Here is an 18,494-nt window from a genome sequence, read left to right on the forward strand (position 1 = left end):
GGAGTGCCATAAGCTTGTCCCCTTGCCCATCCCTCGGCCATGTGTAAAGGGCCTAGGTGTTGTGTACTCCAATTTCATGTGCCAAAGTTGTGCGGTGTTCTGGGGGGTGTTTGATAAGGGCCAGGGTGTGGGAGTGGGCAATTTGTTTAGTTCACAGATACAAGGGAGGAGGTGGTGGCAGTGGCCTGGTGCTTGAATGAGTTAGTCCAATTTCGTTAGATCCATTCGGCGACCCGAAGCAGTGGGGCTTGTGCCAACTGCATGGGACAGACAATGTGACCACTCCTGCCTCCAAAATTTGAGATGTCTGATCAAGACACATTCAGAATCTGAAAGTGCAGTCTCTATTTCTGGCATATTGGCCTTTGACACATTGCACCACGTTGCCGCCATCGCTCGGCAATCATGTTGTGCCACATCACCCGCTGCCACCTTACCACCTGCCCGCATCGTGCCTTGCTCACCATGCCACATCACTCATCAACATTGCCAGCCTCCCTCCACCACACCACAGTACACCACGGTCCTCCATGTGGGGGAATGGGGCGGTGGTCGGCCTTACCGGAAAGGAAAGTGCCGAGCACGATGTGCCGAGCTCGTTCCGACGGCATCCGGGGTGCATTCCCCAATGCATTCTTGACACGTAGACGTGCCACATGTGCAGTGAGATCTTGTGACTGATACTGTAACAAAAAGTTTTCAAGCTCTAAGTTCCACTCTCTTCTCTCTCGCAAGCAAAGAAAGCTCGGATTTTGATTGAGCAGATGCCGTATTTTGAGCTCATCTTAGACAAAATCAAGCAGAAGAATCAAAGAGCAAGAATGATTTGAGCTATGGCGAGCAAAGAATTTGCTCAAACCATGGCTCCTTTTGCCTTCCCTTCCGCTTGAACTCAGGACGTCGTACCCATCGATGTGCGAGACATCGCTTATCCTCCTCTAGCCAGCATGCAGTCGCCTTTACCTTGTTCAATCTCTGCCCGTAATCGCCACATCAAATCTGCGAATGGCGTTGGTGGTCTGCACGATTGCGTCCTCCCGCCTGATTTCGCCCAGCATTTAGCATTTGAATTTTCCCTCGGGAAGTCGTCCGCTGCTTGTTTCGGTCGCTTCAGAAGCCGCAGAGGCTCGCGTAGAGTGGTTTTTGCACAGGCCAACGTTCACAGGGAGGCTGCAGTCAAAGGGTCGGGTCAGGGCGCCAGAGAAAGACGATTACAGAGGGCTCACGAAGAGAAGAGACGCCGAGAAGCAAGCAAGGACAAGTACCCAGAGTGGGCAATGTAGGTGATTGTAGAGGAACGGATCACATTTTGAGAAATCATCTCTTGCGGGAGGATGAACCATATATCCATGTTTTTTCGGCTGGTTTTATAACAGGGAGTGTGAGTTTTGTTTCGTTTTTTGAGGAAGGGGGTAAGGCATTGAGCAGCTTGCAAGGTCTGAGTGGACAAGCTTGGGGCAGGATTCTGGAGTCGGCTTGCAAGAATGATAAGGAGCTCCGCGAAATCATCGGGGACAGCATGGGCAATCCGGAGGAGATGCGGAAACGCGTATCGTTGCAAAATCCATCATCCTCTTCTTCATTGGCACATACGATTGTGTCGACTCTCTATTGTCGTTCGCAACTCTAAAGTTAATTTGTTCTTCAAACGTAGGAAAATTTTGATGAAGGACCTAAGTCTCTCTTGCAGGTTGAGGAGAGGGTACGGAGAAAGGGTCGAGACATTCTGCAGGCTAAGACTGGTTCTGCTGTTCCTACGAAGGTGACTTTTAGAGAGTACGTCCTTTTGCAATGCCGTAAACTCTTTAAAACTTTCAAACATTTTACCTTATGCTCTCGAAAATGTTTGTCACTCAATGAACATCTGAAGGTATCTCCGGCTAAGCTGAATTGCAGAGCTTCTGAAACTGCAGCTTTGATTCTGCCAGTTCGTATATTTGGATGGAGCTCTACAGCTCCCCTACTGACAAGGCTATAGAAATTATCGGTAGTGTAAGTACTCCTTGTTGATAGTTTCCTGCGCATACACTCAGTTTTGCGTTGATATGCGTTTTATTGGTTTGCAGCCATCATTTGTGCCACATTGTATTATGCCGTCCTATATAAACCTTACTGGACAAAGCACATTTGCCACCTTTTTAACGATTTTGTTGTGGATGGGGAAAATTTGACTTTGAGCAGACCTGTAGAGATTGTTGACCTTGATTATTCACACTTGACTGTTGAATGCAGGTTATTCGGTCCTGGTATCTGCTGGGCCGACTTGGAGGATTCAACTCGATGAATTTGCAGGTGCTTTTCTCGTGCTTTTGTGCTCAGTGGTTGTCTAAATGAACTCTTAGGTCGTCTGATTTGCAGCCAGAATTTACGAAGACACTGTGAATTGTGCTGTAGACTGCTCCTTCATAGTTTCGAGAAGAATTGTTTCGTTCTTGATCCAAACGTTTGGCCAAAGTACATTTTCTAGGATGTTTTCTTTGAGCAGGTTTAAGTTTTAATGTTTTTACTCCTTTTTTGGGCAGCGGAATGCGAGAATAAGTTATGTGCATAGGGGAAGGACCAAATGTTCGAAAACCTTATAAAATTTTGAATGTTGCCGATATTCAGTGATAAGTATGAACATTTAGGGTAATCCTGCATGTTTAGTCAGGTTTTCTATCTGGAGAATTTGTGGTCCAAGTATAGTTGCTTTTGTTGGTGGGATGGTGGCAAAATAGAAGTTGTATTTACACTACACACCTCCACATACAATGTGGCTAAGGGTCTGTTCAGACCTGTATGTCCTTAAGAGTACTTATTGTATTCTTAACATAGATATTCACAAAGGGTGTTGAGATGGCTCTTCAACACCTTCTCTCAAGATCAACACTGTAATAGGATTTTGGAGTTGGACTGATCATTACTGCTCCATGACTTCCCCTTATGGGAATGTCCTCTTTGGTCAAATCAAAGAGCTTGTGCATGCTTCTAAAAAAGCTATTTTCCAAGTGGTTTGTGTTGGAGATTTATGGTCACCTCTCTATCTGTAAGCCCCCATACGAGGAGAGCATGAGGGGGGTGAACCTAGAAGTGATTTGGCTGCCAATGTGGGCAGCAAGCTCACAGCAAGAAAAGGAATGCACATGGGGCTGCCACATGGGCAGCACACAGGCTGCCAAGTACCTGGCTGCAAGGAGGTGCCTGCAAACAAGGTTGCAGGACATGGATCTCTACCAGAAAATGCCACGATGCCATGTGGCATGTCCAGGAGGAAGTACGGCATGAGTATGGCCTGTTCTGGCCCCCACCAGTCGGTTTTCACAGACTCAGTGGTCGGCTGCAGGCTGCTGCATCAGTCAATAAGACCCCTACTGGGTCAGTTGGTTTGGGGGCTACCAGCCCCTATAAAAGGGGTTCCCTAGGGTTCATTCCACATCCACTGGAGCAGCAAGCAACCAGCAGATTGGAGCAGCAGATCAGCTCTTATTGGTCTACATCCAGGAGGTCTAGAGGAGGCTAAATAGCTGTAGACATAGCTTGGAGGGGGCTGCACACGTAGCTGACAGTTAGGGCAGCAAGGTACAGGGATCAAGGCAAGTTGATTAAACTGTACAGAAGCTCGGCAAGGAGCACGTGGGCTCAGGGATCTAGAAGTGCTAAGGTGGTAATAGGACAACTTTTGGTAAGGACAGAGGACCAACGGTTTCGTGGGACCTGGACTCTTTTGTATTGTGTCCTTTTGTGGATGGAAATATATCTTATGTTGGTTCTATCTCTCTCTTGGGCTTGCACACATGCATGTTAAGTACGTAAAGTAAAGAAGTTTTGGATTCCATAGTTGAGCACTTCTGTGTGAATTCCTGGGCTATCTGGCAGTCTTCTGCTACAGGTACCCTCTGTTTGGTATCAGAGCCCTGATTGGAAGTTCACAAGAAGTGGAGCCTAAAGGCAAGGACCTTGCTGAAGGACGACCTTGATTCAGAGCTTGAGTCAACGTCTGGAGGATTGAAGCCCTTGCGAGGAGGAGGGAGGCTGATAGAGGACACCCTTGTTTACTCAATTGTGCTCATGATCTCCTCTGTCCACCTAGTTGCTCTTCTAACTCTGCATGATACCTGCTCATATTGTGTCCGCACAGTCCATACAGCTCAGATGATGTCATGGGCATCCACAGCCCATGGACATGCTGGACTGCCACGCAGGCAGCCAGTTTAGCACCAGCGACAGGCAACCACGTGGACTGCTACGCAGGCAGCAGACAGGAGCACTTGCAGCAGGTGCAGGAGCTGCCATGTGGCAGTGATGGCATCAGCACTGCCATGTGGACTGGTTGGGGTGCCACGTCAGCAGGTCGGGGTACCAGCAGCAGGTTGGTGCAGCAGACTGCTGCAGTCAGTGCAGGCAGCCCTCCAGTCAGCTATTTCCCAGTCCCAAGGGGGCCTATAAAGGCAGCCCTTTGGTCCCTCATTCATCATCCAACCTTGGGCCTTCTAGTGCTCAGCAAAGGCAGCCAAGAGCCCCAGCAGCAGACCAGCAGGGTAGCCATTGGTCTAAACCCTTGGCCTAAAGTGATCATCAGTGAGGATTCACCTCCTCTCTACATTGTCTTCTAGTATAGTGTCGTAGTGAGGGTTTCATCCCTTCATACAGTTGAATTCAGCCCTTTGGGCATTCATACATTCAATTATATATGTCCTCTTTGGAGGCCCGCTATATTCTCTCCCTCTGATTTTGTCACTCACATCCACAGCATCACTTGTGTATTGAGTGCATCATCTATTAGTTCAATTATTGTTGAGCAGGAGAGAGAGTGAGTCAGTCTATCTCCTGCGACATTGGTATCGGAGCTGCAATTTTCTTTCCTGAGATAGGGAGGGTCAGTTTAGGGACAGCCCCCACTGTTTATGGTCCAGACAAGATCCAGAACGGACACCATGAGTGCTAGTGATCTGTCCAAAACAGGAGGAGAGGAGGGATCAGGTTCCAACCTCCCACAAACACCGAACCCAGCAGATACTTCCACGTCTGCCATGATAGCCATGTTGCAGGCTAGGATGCAGATGCAGCAACAACAGTCCGAGGCTCTCTTCACTCGCAAGACCTAGCTTCAGGAAATGTGGAAAGATCGTGAGCAGGCCGCTAGAGAGTGTGAGAGGCTAGCTTGGGAGGCAAAATAAGAACGCGATCGGGAGGATCGAGAAGCCGAGAGGGCAACTTGGGAAGCAAAAGAAGAATGTGATCAGGAGGCTTGGTAAGTCAAGGAACTCCAGGACCGCGAGGCTCAGGAGGCTAGGGCGCTCTGAGAACGTACCGCTCGAGAAGAGAAGGAAGACCGGGAGCGCTAGCTCTGCCATTGGAGCAGTTATGGAGCAGAACGGTCATCTAGTTGCATTTGAGGGACACAAATTGATTCCAGCAGAGGCCAGATACTCAGTCTATGACAAGGAGTTATGTGCAATCATGCATGCCCTCAAGACATGGAAGGATTTCTCCATGGTCAGGATTTCATAGTTCGCACAGATCATTAGGCCTTGCAATGGGCCCACCGCTCAGCCGTCCGATCGTCAGACCAGATGGAGCCATACTTTTTGGCAGTTTGGCGGCATGATCGAATATTAGCCCGGATCAGATAATGTTGTGGCAAATGCCCTTAGCAGACGAGGAATGGTCACCTCTATTTCCATAGTATAGGAGTCTTCTATAGAAGAGATGCGCAAGTACCATACACATCCACATTTCTAGACACCGTGGTACAAAGTCATGCTAGACGAATGCCCAAGCGACTATGCTATACTTGACGGGTGGTCGTTCTTCAAAGGACAAGGTTCTGTTGATCACCTTTAAATAAAAGACTTGAGCTCCATGCACTTGCAATGTGGACACTTATAGTAATGATGGTGTAAATTGGCCATTGTGCTGGCACTATCGTGTGAGATTGAATGCATAGATTGTAACTGGGAATTTTATATGCTCAATTGATTTTCACGCTGGAGAAAATTGGCCACTGTGCTGGCATTCAATAGGCTTAATTGGGACATGGACACTTATAATAATGATGGTGGAAATCGGCCACCATGATGGCACTACCAATTACTAGTTAGTGATTACATGCGTCACTTCTAACAATTCCCACTAGCAGAATCAGTTAGTGAGTTCTAGTTGGCCTCATTTATGCAGTGATGTTCATTGGTATGTATCTCATTGCTAGGTGTGCCAGCAACTGAAGCTATCCCACGGGAAGCTACCAGGATTACTCTAGCCCCTTGAGATTTTGGATCAGCCTTTTTAGAAGATTAGCATGGATTTTGGTACAGACCTTCCACTTGACCATTGTGTATAGGTTTACCAAGTTTGACATGCTTATTCCATGCAAGGGTACCATCTACGCACATGACACAACTGGTCTTTTTCTCAGATGGTGGTATCCGATGTGTGGCGCCGTATCATTGTATCTTGCAGAGATACTAAAATCACCAGGCATTTTTGGAGAGCCCCGTTCGACAACTTTGGTACCAAACTTAGTTTCTCGAGCAGTTTTCATCCGCAATCAGATGGTGAGACATAAGTCTACAACTAGTTATCATTCGACATTCGGAAGTGCTATGTTCAGATGCTCAGTCCCGTTGGGAACGGTATCTTCCCCTAGTTCAAGGGATCTTGAACGGCACCCATTCTTCCAGCATGGGTCGGACTCCCTATGAAGTAGCTTTCGGCAAGAAATTCAAGTCCCTTCTCACTAGGACATTCAAGAAGGTATACAAAGCCGATCGTATCAGAGAGACCTATGAGTAGATCATGGAGTCAGTAAAGGATCACATTGCCGTAGCCCAAGAGACCTACCGAATGCAAGCCAACAAGCACAGGTGTAATGCGAGTTACAAGGCAAAGGGTCTCTCTTCGGATCGTGAAAAAGCATCTCGAGCAGATTGGAAGGAAGTGCCCGAAGCTTTCTAATTGGAGTTTTTGACCCTTTCCAATCATCAAAGTTGTGAATGAAGTGGCCTTGAAGTTGCAATTACCTTTGACATGGACCATGCATCCAGTATCTCATGTGCATGGCTCAAACCGTATGTGGGTCTGGCACTTACCACAATACCAGTTATGGAGCAGCCTGAAGTAGTTGATGAGGCTGAGGTTGTTGAACCTGAGTAGATTTTACTTCATTGGTTCAAAAGAGGGACAAGCAGTTGACAATGCTTGTATGCAGTCAAGTTCAAGCATAGGGGCTCCCTTGAAGCACCATGGGTGGAAGAGGATTTATCCAAACCTTTTTGCAGCGTACAAGGTGGTCTTTCCCTACCCTAGTTTGAGTTTCAGCAGAAGGGGATGTCACGGGCATCCACAGCCTTTGGACATGCTGGATTACCATGCCCCTAGTTTGAGTTTCAGCAGAAGGGGATGTCACGGGCATCCACAGCCTTTGGACATGCTGGATTACCATGCAGACAGTAGACAGGAGCAGGCGTAGGAGCAGACATAGCAAGCGCAAGAGCAATCATAGGCAGTGCAAGAGCTGCCACATGGTGGCGATGGCATCAGGACTGCCACGTGGATTGGTTGGGTGCCACGTCAGCAGTTTGGGGTGCTAGCAGCAGGTTGGTGCAGGACTGCTGCAGTCGGTGCAGGCAGCCCTCCAGTCGGCTATTTCCTAGGCCCAAGGGGGCCTATAAAAAGCAGCCCCTTGGTTCCTCATTCATCATCCAGTCTTGGGCCTTCTAGTGCTCAGCAAAGCCAGCCAAGAGCCCCAGCAACAGACCAGCAGCGTAGCCCTTGGCCTAAAGGGGGCATCAGTGAGGATTCACCTCCTCTCTACAGTGTCTATTCTTGTGCAGTTTTGTAGTGAGGGTTTCATCCCTTCATACAGTTGTAGCCAGCCCTTTTGGGCATTCATACATTCAGTTATATATTTCCTCTTCGGAGGCCTGCTATATTCTCTCCTGCAAGTACTCTCTTGAAGGGTATCGGAGCTGCCAGGTTAGAACTATCAAGCAGAATTGGAAGAAAGACTGCCATGGGATATTGCATTGGACTGGGATGCCTTTTTGAGATTGAAACTCATGCATAATAGGACGAAGTAGCTGATGCACGACAATGCTTTTCTTGTATTTGGATGCCTTCTGAATAAATGATAAAGAAGTACCGAAAGGGGTGGTGAGTTTAGGGCCATTTTAATGTCTGGTGTAGGAAAGGGGCAATCTAGCTCTTGATTTTGGTTTGTGTTATTTATTTGGTTGGCTGTAATGATTCTCTAAGTGATTGTAATCATGGTTTTTGGCGGTTAATAATAGTTCACCGCCCTTTGGAGATTCCGAAGGCCGGTTTCACTGGAGGGCAGCATCATGGAAGGAGTTGGTTATCATTGAGATCAACATGCATAGGAGAGAGGCGGGCAGCATAGGCGGGGCTAGTTTGTGATCAAAGTGAATCCCCTGATAAGTGGTGTATGTGGGGTGGGATGTGCTCAGTGGTGGGAGTGAGATGGTTAAGCAAAAAAAAAAAGATAAAAAAGATAGGTATGGTCAATTCTAGGTGGGGGTGGTGGGAGTGAGATGGTCAATTCCAGGTGTGGGGTGGGATGTGCTCGGTGGCGGGAGTGAGATGGTTAAGCCAAAAAAAAAAGATAGGTATCTTCAATTCTAGGTGGGGGTGGTGGGATGGAGAAGTTTGTGATGTGAGAGGCGAAGGCAGGGGATCCCATGAGGTAGTCAGTGCACTAGACTCTCCTCCATGTGGGAAACATGTAAGCCCACTTGACGAAGGCCATCTCTCGAGACCATTACAGATATTCAGATCATGCATTTTTTCCATGTCTATGAAGGTATGCCCATATAAGGTGACTGGGGATTGTCGGTTTGCAAAAACTTGGGAGATGCCTACCTCAATGCATGTCAGGCAATAGAATGGAGCTGTGTTGGAAATCAATGATCGGCACTTGGCGGTCTGCAGTCTTGGCGTTCAAGTCACCAAGTAGGAGAACTTCTGTATGAGAAGTCCATGACTTTTAGATATAGGGCAAACATACAGCCCCTCCTTTTGGAGCTCCTTAGCAAAGTGTGAGGTCTCTGGGGGAAAGTAGCAGATTGCAATGAAGGTATCACGCAAGGTTGTGCTCCTAATCTGGGCCCAAAGGAATCTGGTGTGTGGGTCACGACACTCCTTAGTGATCATACTATTGAGAGATGATTGGTATAGAGTGTGACATTGCCCGATCCTTATTCCTCTCTTGTTTCTCTTGTCTTGTCCCGATAGGCTGACTCCGATGTGTACTCATAGGCCAGTGGTCGTGGGTACTCTGGGCTCTAATAAGACAATCTCTCGACCTATGTATGACTTTGAGAAGCTCCCGGGCTCTGACCATAAGGTTGCATTACAGTTCCAACTGGTACAGGTCAGGGTCTCCGTCCGTCCTATCAGTCTCATAGACTCTGCCTCACTAAGCAAATGTGTCAATGGGCCCTTGTCTAGGACTAACCAATCAAGAGCGGTCCCTCACATACCATTGCCATAATACATTGAGATGTAATAAAGTATAGATAGATCAATATCTAGTAAATTGTAATCACCATTAATTTTTAAGGAGAATCACTTTTTGGGCATCTGCTCCTTAACCTCTGTCCTTGTCAAGTATCATAGAGTGCAGCTTCTCTGAGCTAGGGGGAGGATATGTGGCCTGTGTAGCTTGTTTATCTCTACATAGGACATTGGTAACGTGTCACTGGCTGTCCAAGTCCCCTATCTACTATGAGGCCTCAGATGTCTAGCTGCCGCCAATCTCTAGATGTAGCTGGTCGGACACCTATAGTCGGGTCTGAAGATCCCATAAGCAAGGAGATCTCAGCCACATGTATGACTAATGGATTGGTATGTGCCGTGGTTTATCTCGGCTTTATCTTAGGGTCTCCCCTTTTGCATTGATATTCCTCATATGACTGCCCCTCATCTTGACGAAAGAGGTGGTAAGCCTCAGCTCTCAGTAATTGATCTCTTGTCAACGTATGTCCTGTAGGAATAGAACAAGGCACCGCTGGTCTATATGCATGGAGAAGCAAGGCATGAGTTCAAGGCCATCTCAAAATGAGGTGGTGAGCTGTCCCTTGGATCTTATAGTAGGTTGGGCATCATAAAATCTTGTGGTACTTTGCCTGTTTACATGAGACACATATTTTACTTTTGGTATTTGTAATGAAGGGGAAAAAGGGGCCAAGTTAGAGTTCCTTTAGGTGGGAAATGTGGACGGACTATATAAGTCTCCATCCGCCACCTACTATGTACTTTTTGATGTGACATCTAGTCCTATCTACTCTCCCTTCCTCCTTCCTGCCTACGCTCACTCACTCTCTCTCTATTCCCTACTCCCTTTCAATCTCTCCCTCTCTTTCCTTCCTCATTCTCTCTCTCCTACCCCTTCTCCTCCCTTCTTCCCCTATCTCTCTCCCCTTTTGCTAGTCTATCCCCCTTTTTCCAAATCTGCCCCTACCCCCTTTTCTACATTGGTATTAGAGCTCCGAATTTGGCACCTTTGCTTCCACCCTTTTCACCCTTCACTATAGCTGCTATGCTATCGCCAACAGTGTACAACAGAACTACACGAGCTTTCAAGGCTTGTAGAACTCACATTTACAACCTGACGCAGACAACCAACACCAAGCAACAGTGGAGGATGACCAGCGCATGCATTCACAATGATTACCGCCAATGTAAGGCTCCTTGCAGACAAACCAGCTAGTAGACGATCAAACTAGCTCCATCGATAGATACACCAACAACAAGTGACTCTCCAGCAAGATCTTTTAGATTCGACCCAAGCGACAAGCGCTAGGCCAACAGATTCACCTAACTGCTTGTCACACGTCTCGATTAGCAGAGGTGCAGCCCGTCAGCCGTGGTATCCTCAGCTCGTTAGAAGGCATCCTGTCAGTCGGTAGCTCCGGTTAGCCGTCAGCCAGTAGCTCCCTCGCCACTCGTTGTCTATGCCAAGTCCTCAATAGCCCGTCATCTGTGGTATCCTCAGCCGGCATCCCATCAGCCAGTAGTAATTCTGTCAGCCGTTGTCTGTGCCAAGCCCATCGCAATCCTAGACCATGCACCGCTGTCCGCGCTTGTGCGCCACCACCACGATGCCACTTTTGATGCCAACCTTAGACTAAGGTCTAAGGTTCCTAACTAGGGTTTAGTCAATAGGTCAAGTGAGGTTGGTTAGGTTTAGTTAGTGGGGTGGGAGTTAGGTCTAGTTAGCTAGGTTAGGTTAGTTGGTCAGTTATGTTAACCTAACTAGGTTCAATTAGTAGGTTGGGTTGGGTTACGCTAAGTCAGTGTCCTAATTGTCTTACCAGTCTTTAGGTTAGGTGTCCTAGGTGACTTAGGGACCCCTCCCCCCCCCCCCCCCCCCCCCCCCTAGAAAAGGAAAAAAAGAGAGGCAAAAACTCAGAATTTTCCAGCCTCTTTAGGGGCTCTCCACAGCCCTATTTTGGCTCATTCAAGCCCCGTTTTGAAGCTTCTTCGACGACCTTTCTTCTAAGCCTCTCCATCGACATTTTCGTGTTTCCACGCACTATCTCAGGTGCTCATACGCAGGGTTTTGCTTTCCATTTCTCCTTGCCTACATTCGAGCTCCTCTCTCTAGGGCCAGTCACCATGCCAACGAAGTGTGCCCCTCGTGAGATATTGCATGACAGTGATGAGGCTACTTAGAATCAGCAAGGATCATCCGCAAGGTTGGAGAGGTAGCATATCAGTTGGAGCTACCCAGTACCTCCAAGATCGATGATGTTTTCCATGTGTCTTTGCTGAAACCACATGTTGGACAGCATGTCCATGTTCTCCCAGAGTTGCCGCTTATGGATGAAGAGGGCCACATCCTCTATGTCCTGGAGCGCATCATGGGTTTCAGAGACCATGTACTCCGGAACAAAGCCTACGTAGAGTATCTTGTCAAGTGGCGGGGACTCCCTGAGGATGAAAATTCATGGCAGCCAGAAAGCATTGTCCAGGACCACCCCTAACTCCTACCGGATTGATTACTAGTTGCTGTCTGCTGCACTTTTGGACAGCCATGCTGTGAAATTTTGAGGGCAAAATTCTATGGGAAGGGATGGCTGTAATGAATGGGAAAAAGGGGCCAAGTTAGAGGTCCTTTAGGTGGGAAATGTGGAGGGACTATATAATTCTCCATCCACCACCTACTATGTACTTTTTGATGTTGACATCTAATCCTATCTACTCTCCCTTCTTCCTTCCTGCCTATGCTCACTCACTCTCTCTCTCTCTCTCTTCCCTACTCCCTCTCAATCTCTCCCTCTCTTTCCTACCTCATTCTCTCTCTCCTACCCCTTCTCCTCCCTTCTTCCCCTATCTCTCTCCCCTTCTGCTTGTCTATCCCCCTTTTTCCAAATCTGCCCCTACCCCCTTTTCTACAGTATCCCAGATGATTACACTGCCTCAATCAGCAATTTAATTACTGTATCATACGTTAAGACTAATCATTTGTTGTTATGCATCAAATGCTTTTATAAATTTTTGAGGTAATGGCTCTTTGTCTAGAATCTCCTGTTGCTGCTTTTGAAACATCAAGTTTATTTTACATGATAATGTGGGCATAGTTTCCAGGCATTTGGAAATGTTTCCAAATGTCTGGAACATTTTCCAAACTTGCTTCATTTCGAAGTTGTCCCAGGGCCTGGTGCACAGGAAGGAAAAATACACGTCGACTCAAATTATACATATGCCTGGGTCCTAAATTGGATGGTTTCATGCACCTTAGCTCAATTCCAACTCCAAGAATCAGGATTAGTCACCTGTAATTTCTGATACCTAAAGGCATCAAACTTTGCATAAAGTGGAAAGCACCTCAGCTCAATTCCAACTCCAAGAATCAGGATCAGTCACCTGTAATTTCTGACACCTAACAGCACAAACTTTGCATAAAGTGGAAAGCAACATTTATATGCTACTTGCAAACATTAAAACACTACAAAGTTCAAAGCTTGAGAGCACAACGCAATCCTACAGAGCAGGCTGCAGCACATAAAACACTTCTTATATCCAAACGTAGGAATTGTTTCAAAAAATAGAAAACCGGTTTCATTGCAAATATGTGGACATATTGTCAGAGTTATGACATGTAATATATAAATATGATGCTGGATATTTCAGATCTCAAAGACTCCAATCAATCAGGGCTTCAGCTATACTGAGAAAGCAGAGGACGAAGTTTTATCTGCATACTTTCATAATATTGGACTGTTGGAGTTCCAAGATAATTGGGGAAGAATCTGGTTTGGGCTATTTTCTACACCTTTTAGGATGAGTGTAGTTATTGTCATTCAAGTTTTATTCATGAATCGTGGCTTTATTTATGCTGAAGATTGGCTTTTCCCTGTAGGGTGGACCTTGGAACTGCCGATCCGCTTGCCTTGGATGTCTTTATAAATTCTCTCGCTGCTGTGAGCTCAGAGTATGCCTCCGATTCTTTCTGATGATTTGTGTTCCTGCTCTTGTTTGCCTTTTTCCAAATTCCAAGCTCGTCGCTTCTTGGAGCAAAGTGTCTTTGAATGTCAGGTGGATTATCAACTCTTGTGAGCAGATTGCTGATCTTTTGCTGATATGCTGATTTTCAATGCTTAATAAGACATAGAATGAACCAAACAATTGTGTACCCATATGGCATTGGCTTTTCCTTTGTACATGTTATGGATACGTTATATGTCAGCAGCACAAGAGAAATAGTCATTCTTTGCTGATTGTAACAGCATATCAGCGATTGCGAGGGTGATCTCATTCTGCAGTTGTACATTGCTTCAAATGGGGCCTTTCCATGGCACAAATGTTTAGTGCTGTTGTGTCTAAATTCTGCAGTAAAGCTACTGGATCCAAAGTCACCATCAGTGATAGTGTTACCCTCACTATCATACTGTGGCTCCTCAAGCACCTCCTCCTCCTCCTCCTCGTCCAAGGCAGACCACATAGGTGTATCTGACGAGGTACTGGCCACAGCCATGGCTCTCCCATGGCCACGTCGGATGGCACAACCACGACCTCGTGCTCCTCTTCCACCACTCCTGCCTCTGACTCTGCCTTTGCCTCTGCCTCTGCCCCTGCCCTCACTTGTGTCCCTCTGTGCTGGAATAGCAATGGCTGATCTACGACATGAACGAGTGACTCGTCTATCTATGGTCTCTAGCTCTCTATGTAGCTGTGGATATATCTCCTCCTCATCAGCTTCAACTCTCGCATAAGTAGGCAACTTGGTCATGTCAATGCGTGTAGGATCCACCTGCAATAACATTTAGAAGCGTATGTTCAATGTTCATTGTTGTGATTTCAATTTCCTAGATATATTTAGAATCGAAATCATAGATGATAGAACATGTTACAATAGACTCAAGCTACCAATGTTACCTGCATTTGACCTACCAAGTTTTTAAGCTTTCTTATAAGCCTCAAGTTTGCACGGCAGTATACTAAGCGCTCGAGTTGCCTTGTGCTTAACTTGTTCCTTATTTTCGTATGGATCAAAGAGTAGGAGCTCCAATTCCTCTCGCATGCTCCTGCTGCACATTTTTTTTGGTTCCAAATCCCGATTGGCATTTACAAATCGAGATTAAAGGAGTGAGAATCAAGATAATCATCATCTATATTTACAGTTTACCAAACTAGGAATAGCAAATGCCAAAGATGTATGTCTCAGCTCTCACCTGAGATAAAATCCGGAGAGCCAACTTCCGCACTCGAGGAGTGGAGTAGCCATATGTCTCCCACCACTCAATTGGCTTCACACAAATCTCTTTCCTTCTAGACGTGGGTCTAGAGAAGGAAACACCCACACTATTTTGATACAAAGAAAGCTCCAAGTCCAGCGTCGATCAGGGTGTCCTGCCAGATTCCACTCAGAGTGTGTTCGCTGAGTTTATTAGTCAAATGGCATGATCCAAGGAGATGGCATAGCTAGTGCATAGAGCGAGAGATACGATAGACCTATCCTTGTGTCAATGTAGATCAGACCTGGAGATCTTTCCTCCATGTTCACTTGACTAGAGGCACGATCGTTAGGTGTGACAGTGACATTGACCGGTGCAGGACCATAGCTAGGAGACCATAGCGGACCACACATATTGATTGTCACGAGTGCTCTATCACGGGTTTTATGGGGTTTTATGCTCTCGTACATCATCGAAGCCTCCCGTGGACTTGACTCCTTTGCCAAGATTCAGAGGGTCGTCAAATTAGCGCCACACCACTGCTTCCTTCCCCCCCCCTTGGGCTTAGACACTTTACACTTTGCACTATGTTTGGTGCACTTGCCTTGGGTGTAGACGCCCACATAGACACCATTCATCTCTGTATATGGTTTTTTTCAGTCTCATAGACCCTTTGGTCTTTTAGGTTTCCACATCACATAGTCCTGGCTGAGTTCGGAGCATCCTCGCTACAAGTTGATGTAGCGTTTCAGGTTATCAGGAGTGACATCTCTATCGCATTAGACAGTATAGCTCCTGCAGCACAGGGCAACGTAGGCTTCCTTGGTTGGCCTTGTCCTCTTGCATGGCACTGGTGGCATAGGGCCTAGGTGAGATCAAGTACATAGCCAGACTCCTCTTAGAGCATGATCATTGAGTTTTTTAGCTAGGTAGCATGGACAAATCATAGTGGGGGACCATCCCTCCATGCTCACTAGACTGGAGACTTGACCCACAGAAGTGACAATGGCCCTTACCACGGTCCACAACAGCCTCTCATCGTGACACCCCCTCTCAGGATTGATGTCTCGCCTCAGAGAGCTTCTTTATGTATTGGTGCCGTTATGATCATGATCATGGACTTTCATTTTTTTGTATTGATGATGGGTGTTGATGCTTGCTTAGCAGCTCCACCCCTCAGATCATTATATGAGGTTTCTTTTAGTCTCAGAGACCCTTTGGTCTTTTGAAGACTTTTAATAAAGCCTCTCTCTCCTCCCCCCTCCCCCCCCACCCCCCAAAAAGAAAAAACACAAACACACACACAGAGAATGTCTCTGTGTGTGTGTGTGTGTCTCTCTCTCTCTCTCTTTCTCTCTCTCTCTCTCTCTCTCACACACACACACACACACACACACACTCCCCCTTCTAAGTGTGACACATGTATGACCTACAATGTCTCTAGATTTTACTAATACTTTTCTATCGTTTGTTTGTTGTTCCATGCTATATGGTCTATATTCATCCAAGAGTAGGGAGGGATTAAACTCGAGCTTAAGATACGAGTTTTGGACTTAAGCATACTCTAGCAAAAGCCATAAACGTGAAAAATTCGCTAGGACCTAGGAATATGCAAATTTGGTTTTTGGTTGACAAGTGAATGTGTTGTTTTTTTAGTCAAACAGTCAAAGCTTCGACTTTGATCAACTTGGTCAATGGAGGACTTCAACTAGACGGACTTGGCCGACTTCGAGAAGGAAACCACCCTTCTAAGACTACAAGCATCTTTTATCCCTTATTTCTTAAATTGGGTGTTCAGCCACTTCTGAAATTGAGCGAGCTATGTTTGGAGTTGTAGTTCTAGCCCAATTTGAGCACCCCTCTTCAGCCTTTGAAGTTGTGATGCGAATGCTCGCCATCTTTGTATTAGCAGAGCACATCTTCCTCCCCCTTAAATGCTGGGCTTCATCGTAGCTGAGTGTGCCTCTCGCCTTCAGAGTGCTTATAGAAATATGCTATGAAGTCCTTTATGTAAATAAACACTAATAGATATGCGGACATGCTTTTGCATAGGGTTGAGCATTTGGACTGCACTCACATTTGGGCACTATGACATTGGTGGGAGTCACTGTTATGTGAAGTTTTCCAACCTTGTGGATGAGGTTGAAATTTTTGCTAAGGATAATTTGAATAGTCAATGCTTTTCTTAGGCTTCATTTACAAGATGAGAGTAAAGTGTATTTATTTTAATGTCCATTACGAGTGTAGGTCCAACTCCAAATGGAATTCAAAGCTATGTATGACATTTTCCTTTAAAGGATTAATGTTTGTATTATATTTGTTTGGGCTTCACGTAAATGATAAAAAAGGAATCAAGGTCAAGGTCCTTGGTGAGGGTGACATGGCACAAGACTAGGTGGATCTAAGGCTAAGGAGTCTAAATGCATTAAATGTGCCAAGGGGCAAATGATTTTAATGATATCCCAAGAGAGGGGTAAATGATGCATTGAGGAGATGCCCTCAAATGTAGACATGTGGCATACTAGATCCATCTAGGGATTTGGGGCTCGGTGGAATTTGCAAGCATGAGCCTTCACGTTGTGGACTATTCTGAGTTTTGCTACCACCGAGGTTGGTTGGGAGGAAATTCTGTGTGCCTGCCCCGTGATAGACTGTTAAACTGATGATGTGAAGCGAGTTAAAGATAGTGATCGTTATATTTTGGTATCAGAGCACAGTGTTTGATGATTGTCGTGGTTTGGAGCTGCACGTTGAGTTGACAGACTGACGATGAATTGAGATTCTAGGGACTTGGTGTTATCTTTCTTCATTGATTTGAAGGCGTGGAAGACGAGATTGCAGGAGCTTGTGAGCATAGGCTAGATTTGCAATTAGAGAGTCTGTGAGCAGTTCATATAATTCTGTCTAGTAACTCAATCGATGTGACCTATGGGTTGACGGCGGTCATTAGGCAAGATCGCGGGAGCACACAGTCTATTAGATGGCGTCGTGACTGGATGGCGGAGCTTTGGGTAATACCAAAGGCTGGAGCAGAACATCATATGGTTGTTGGTGTTCGAATCGTGGGTCAATTACTTCGCAAAGTTCGTGCGTTACAATAGTCAAATGGCTTTGCTAGTTGTGGGCTTGGCTATTGAGTCTTGTAGCCCGCAGAGTCACCGCAGAGTTACGTGCATTTGCTGTGAACAAATTTTGAGGGAGCTTGGTTGGGCTTAGTCGCTGAACAAGGGTCAAGATTGTGAGAAGAGGCTAGTCTCGTGGGCCTGCTCACATTTGGTGGGATTAAGAATGTAACTAGGATTTGGAGAGGCACTGCACTTGGTCGAAGTACTTTGTTTTGTTGGTGCGTGAGCTCGTGGAAAGGAGTAGACAGTCCCGCATGTTCGTGGCTTACAGGGACTAGTTGATCTCTTCATGCAGCAGAAATATGACCAAGGAGCTTTCTATGCCTTTAAAGTTTTGTTGGGGTATATGCTAGTTTATTTGCCCTCGGTGTTTGAGTTATTTGAGATTGCAAATATTTCCCTAGTATAGGGAAAATATATTCATCTTGGTTCTCAGCTATTTTCAGTTCATGGTTACGCCTGTTTAGACACGTTGTGTGGTTATGAGATTGAAAAAGCAGTTGGTAAATACAGTTTTAGGCGGTGTTCTATTTATTATTTAAAAAAAAAAAACACCCCCATCGACCTAAATGGAAGTAGAAGAAGAAGCTTCTAGGGTGGATCCCGTAGAATCGGGAGTCCGGCCGACCCCGCAGGTGTTGCGCCTAGCAGGCCATACACTATCTGGTAGAATTGCATTATTGGAGGATGCCTT

The 18,494-nt window shown here is 46.2% G+C and overlaps 2 protein-coding genes across 4 annotated transcripts in view; one reads left to right on the top strand and one right to left on the bottom strand.

Moving 5' to 3' along the window:
- Positions 1-735: 735 nt before the first annotated feature.
- LOC147894523 (uncharacterized) overlaps positions 736-18,494 on the top strand; it is a 51,313-nt gene continuing 33,554 nt past the window's right edge. For all 3 annotated transcript variants that reach the window (XM_087384769.1, XM_087384771.1, XM_087384770.1), the window contains exons 1-7: positions 736-1,279; positions 1,462-1,549; positions 1,691-1,776; positions 1,914-1,992; positions 2,233-2,292; positions 13,132-13,253; positions 13,361-13,432. In XM_087384769.1, the coding sequence (XP_087240895.1) occupies positions 948-1,279; positions 1,462-1,549; positions 1,691-1,776; positions 1,914-1,992; positions 2,233-2,292; positions 13,132-13,253; positions 13,361-13,432 (839 nt within the window). In that variant the 5' untranslated portion in view covers positions 736-947. The remainder of the gene's footprint in view (positions 1,280-1,461; positions 1,550-1,690; positions 1,777-1,913; positions 1,993-2,232; positions 2,293-13,131; positions 13,254-13,360; positions 13,433-18,494) is intronic.
- Positions 13,592-14,837, bottom strand: LOC147894524 (uncharacterized; the record flags this gene model as incomplete). Its single annotated transcript, XM_087384605.1, has 3 exons — positions 13,592-14,251; positions 14,377-14,537; positions 14,672-14,837. Coding segments are annotated over 3 exons (987 nt in total), but the record flags the coding sequence as incomplete, so codon positions are not given.

This window comes from Dipteris shenzhenensis, chromosome 14 (assembly GCF_047967505.1).
Source record: "Dipteris shenzhenensis isolate YYH24624 ecotype China chromosome 14, Dip_SZ_1.0, whole genome shotgun sequence".
Taxonomy (NCBI): Eukaryota; Viridiplantae; Streptophyta; class Polypodiopsida; order Gleicheniales; family Dipteridaceae; genus Dipteris; species Dipteris shenzhenensis.